This window comes from Triticum aestivum, chromosome 2A (genome assembly GCF_018294505.1).
Source record: "Triticum aestivum cultivar Chinese Spring chromosome 2A, IWGSC CS RefSeq v2.1, whole genome shotgun sequence".
Taxonomy (NCBI): domain Eukaryota; kingdom Viridiplantae; phylum Streptophyta; class Magnoliopsida; order Poales; family Poaceae; genus Triticum; species Triticum aestivum.
Genome location: NC_057797.1, coordinates 616,045,855 through 616,049,508, shown reverse-complemented (window position 1 = coordinate 616,049,508; position 3,654 = coordinate 616,045,855). Strand labels below are relative to the sequence as shown.

At 52.4% G+C, this 3,654-nt stretch overlaps 2 protein-coding genes across 3 annotated transcripts; one reads left to right on the top strand and one right to left on the bottom strand.

Moving 5' to 3' along the window:
- The first annotated feature begins 550 nt into the window (after positions 1 to 550).
- On the top strand, positions 551 to 1,381 carry LOC123185712 (heavy metal-associated isoprenylated plant protein 13). 2 transcript variants are annotated; one of them, XM_044597544.1, is made up of 3 exons: positions 551 to 770; positions 880 to 958; positions 1,050 to 1,381. In XM_044597544.1, exons 1-3 carry the CDS (start codon positions 759 to 761, stop codon positions 1,217 to 1,219), a joined length of 261 nt encoding a protein of 86 aa, XP_044453479.1. In that variant the 5' UTR covers positions 551 to 758; the 3' UTR covers positions 1,220 to 1,381. The 2 variants fall into 2 exon arrangements, with proteins under 2 accessions (XP_044453479.1, XP_044453478.1); XM_044597543.1 differs by having other exon boundaries at positions 576 to 770; positions 877 to 958.
- A 257-nt stretch (positions 1,382 to 1,638) lies between these two features.
- Positions 1,639 to 3,061, bottom strand: LOC123191781 (putative non-inhibitory serpin-10). Its single transcript, XM_044604388.1, has 2 exons — positions 2,717 to 3,061; positions 1,639 to 2,547 (listed from the first exon to the last, which is right to left on the bottom strand). The coding sequence occupies exons 1-2, from the start codon at positions 3,059 to 3,061 to the stop codon at positions 1,639 to 1,641; spliced, it is 1,254 nt and encodes a 417-aa protein (XP_044460323.1).
- Positions 3,062 to 3,654: the final 593 nt, after the last annotated feature.

Genomic DNA, 3,654 nt, shown 5'->3' with positions numbered 1-3,654 from the left:
TGTAACACGGACATCCGAACAGAGCAAAATTACATCCCGAGAGTTTGGCTAGGCGGCATGCGGGCTACCTCTATACATCGTTGAATGCATCATGGATGATGACGCCTCAAGCTACAAGAGAGAACTGGACATACGCTCTCCTCCACGGCGCACATGACAAGTTCAACGGTTGTGGCTCACCAAACTATCCTTCACACACACACACACTCTCTCTCTCTGCGGAGAGGGACGTTCAACCAGATTTACCTAAATCTCCACCGACTTTTATGCGTGGGAACTAACTAGATTCCATGTTGCAAGTCGTAGACGGAAAACAAGCCGCAGAGGATACACGAACCAGGCGCTAGGCAGCTGCATGATGGCAGGTAAACAACTGCCGAGTCACCCGGCAATCTTTTGACAAGACGCATCTGATGAACTACAGAAATCAGACTTGATAGGTTGTGGTTGGTGCCGGCATTCTCCTTTTTGTCCCATCCGCATGCAGCGACCAACAAAATGTTCTACGGAGTAGTACTTTGTTAGCTGATCACTGTATTTTTTATAGAACCGTGCACACAAGCTGGTCTTAGGGTCCAGTCCAGAGCAAAGCGGCATCAGAAGAAGAACAAAAAGAAGAAAGCCGTACCCCGCGGCGCTGTACAAATTTGGGCCGTGTCTCCCAGCTTGGCTCATTCTGCTGCCTGCACTGCACACTCAAAACCGCAAGCAGCATTCCCTTCCCCTCTGCCTCCACCCCATCTCCGTCTCTCCTCCGGATGGCGCCGCAGGTATGGTTCCAGCCAGTGAATTTCTTGCATGCAGATCAAATCTCCCTCGCCATGGACGATCTCTTGCACACTCTCTCTAATAATTGATGGGTTCTTTGCGTGGCAGCAGAAGGTGGTTGTGAAGGTCTCTTCTATGAGCGACGAGAGGGTGAAGCAGAAAGCCATGGAAACCGTTGCGGACATCTATGGTGAAGTAACTTGCACTTTGCATTGGTGTTCCTTTTTTTCAGCTTGCTTCTTCATAGCTTGCTATCCTGACTTGACTATGATCTGAAACAGGTATCGATTCGATAGCCGCGGACCACAAGGATCAGAAGATGATGGTGATAGGTGATATGGACAGCGTCGTGATCGCCAAGAAGCTGAGGAAGTTTGGGAGGATCGATATCCTCTCCGTTGGGCCGGCGAAAGAGGAGAAGAAGGATGATAAGAAAGGGGAGAAGAAGTGATCGAACTTGGTGTTTCTGTTCCATCGATATCTTTCTTGTTCTCATATTTGAGGACGAACATACTGAGTTTCTTGGCTTTTTGCTCTGTACCCTAAGTTCAGTTATCTGGGTACCTGCAGATGTATTTACATACAGAGTAGTAAAGCATTCAGAATTTAACCAGAGGTGAAATGCTACCTGCATAATTGTTCACCAAAAATGATCGAAGCCGGGATACGGGGATAGGCTTGAAAATATCAGGGTTTCCAACTTTGGTAAGTGTTTTTGGCTCAGTTTCTCTTCAAGATAAAGTACTCACAAAGTGCCTAAAGTGCAGAGACAGAGACATGGATTTCTGAACAGAGTAGGAAATCACCACCGAATTACAAACTTATATGTGAATAATCGTCAAAAATACCAATCTAGAAATGGTAAATAAATCAATAAAACAAGTGTTGTCTGAGCGGGCCCTCATCCATCGCAGCCCTACTTTGCTCTCGAGTAAATCGAAACCGTCCATCAACACTACTATTCAACTGGAAGGGTCCACGACGTGGCCGAGGAACAACACCTATGCCATACTCGACGATGGCGAACAGGAATGGGTGGTCCGCCACGAAGCTCATTGGCGGCGGCGGCGGCCGCTCACACAGGCTATAGGTCGGGCTCGTATGCGTGTAGAACGCTGCTACCGCCGTCGTGCCTTCCTCGTCCACCTCGACGGCGCACATCTGCTCGATGGCCGACACGTAGAGCCCTTCCGGGCGCATGTTCGACACCGCCCCCGACAGGTCGGCGGCCAGCGGGTCGAACGGCGCGGCGAGCCCGAGGCCGCGCAGCGCGTCCGTGGCGTCGAACCGGAAGGAGAACTTGAACTTGGGGAGGAGGCAGGGGCTGACCACCTGCTCGCGCCGGGGAGCGCAGCGCATGACGAAGTCCGGCTCGGTGACCGCCAGCCGCAGGAGGTCGCGGAGCCCGTCGCGCCGGTGCGGGAGGAATACGAGCATGGAGAAGAGCGGCGCCTTTGGGTCGAGCTTGCCGTCGCGCCCCGCCATCTTGTAGAAGCACTGGAGGACCTTGAAGCCGAGGTCGTCGAAGCTGGTGGCGTACTGCATCCCGGGGTCGGAGAGGAACGGCACCAGCACGGACGTGCCGTCGAAGCGGCGGAAGTCGCGGCGGACGGTGTCTGACGGGTCGAACCTCCGTGCCCAGGTGGCCTTGAAGTGCATGGCGTTGGCGAGGACGATCTTGGGGTCGCCTTGAAACGAGTCCGGGGAGACGAGGTCGCGGATGCGGCCCCGCGTGGTCTCTGCGATGAGGGCGTTCACCTCAGCCGCCGCTGCCGCCGGCTGATCCATGCAATGCAAAATCAGTTTCTTAGTCACGTGCTCGCGTTTCTTAATCATGCCGTACTTACCGTTAGTTTTTTCGTTCATGTTTACTTGCAGATTGATTTTCAGTCAAATTTACTTGTACTTATCGTTATCGTTAGTGCTGCAAATGCCACTATGGAACTACCTGCTTCTGAAAGTCCACGGATCTCACGGAGGCCCGGTGGGCGGAGCTGGCGGTGGACACGAACTCCGGCCTCAGCGAGAACGATTTGTCCGCGAAGATGCCGGCGGCGAAGGTGAGCTGCGGCCACGCGCGCATCTCGGCGACGAGGCTGGCGCTGGCCGCGTTGAGGAGGTGGAGCTCCTGGGAGCCCAGGAAGGCCAGCAGTTGGCTCAGCGTCTCGCCGTTGGTGCCGGTGGCGAGCAGTGCGAGCCCGGTGCGTACGGAAAGGGGCGAGAAGATGAAATTGGACCGCCTGGCGATCGCGTCCGTGCCGGCGAACCAAGCGACCTGCATACATTTATCCATGCCGAACTTCTTCCAGAGACAACTGCACGAAGTGGCGTCGAGCAAATTAAATCTGGAGGCGAAGGCGTTCGGGGCGAAAAATAGGGGAGACAGGGGAGGGGTCGGCTAGTATTTATAGACGGGAAGGCGAGGGCTAGGGAAACGCGTGCACCGTGCACCGCCTAGAATACGTTCTGACCATCCGAACGGTCCACGGAGAACGGACGGCTTGACGGATTCATATACAATGACTATTCTATCAACACAATAAGTTAAAAAATATTGCGGGGTAAAAAATAATTTTGTTTCCGACAAACATAAATGAATATGATTTCAAAAACACAATTTGTAAAGTTTGATTTAAAATTCATATTCAAAAACGCACTTGAAACTTCACACGGGAGAGGGGGTAATTTTGGTGCTAGATTTAGGGAAAAGTTTACGGAAAGGGCTATCTTCCCATTCACCTCATCAACCAGCGGATCAAGTGCGTTGTGATTTGTGCATTCTAGCGAATGAATTTTCCAAGTGAAGCAATCCGTCGTGGCTATTTTGTTTTCTTTCTAGTTGTTTGGTATTCTAATTGTGACCCAGGACGACCTGTTTGTGGCCTT

Coding starts and splice junctions, on each gene's coding strand:
- LOC123191781 (XM_044604388.1), bottom strand. CDS start 3,061: ATGGATAAATGTATGCAGGTCGCTTGGTTCGCCGGCACGGACGCGATC. Junction 2,548..2,716: donor CCGTGGACTTTCAGAAGCAG/GTAGTTCCATAG, acceptor TGCATGGATCAG/CCGGCGGCAGCGGCGGCTGA.
- LOC123185712 (XM_044597543.1), top strand. Junction 959..1,049: donor AACCGTTGCGGACATCTATG/GTGAAGTAACTT, acceptor GATCTGAAACAG/GTATCGATTCGATAGCCGCG.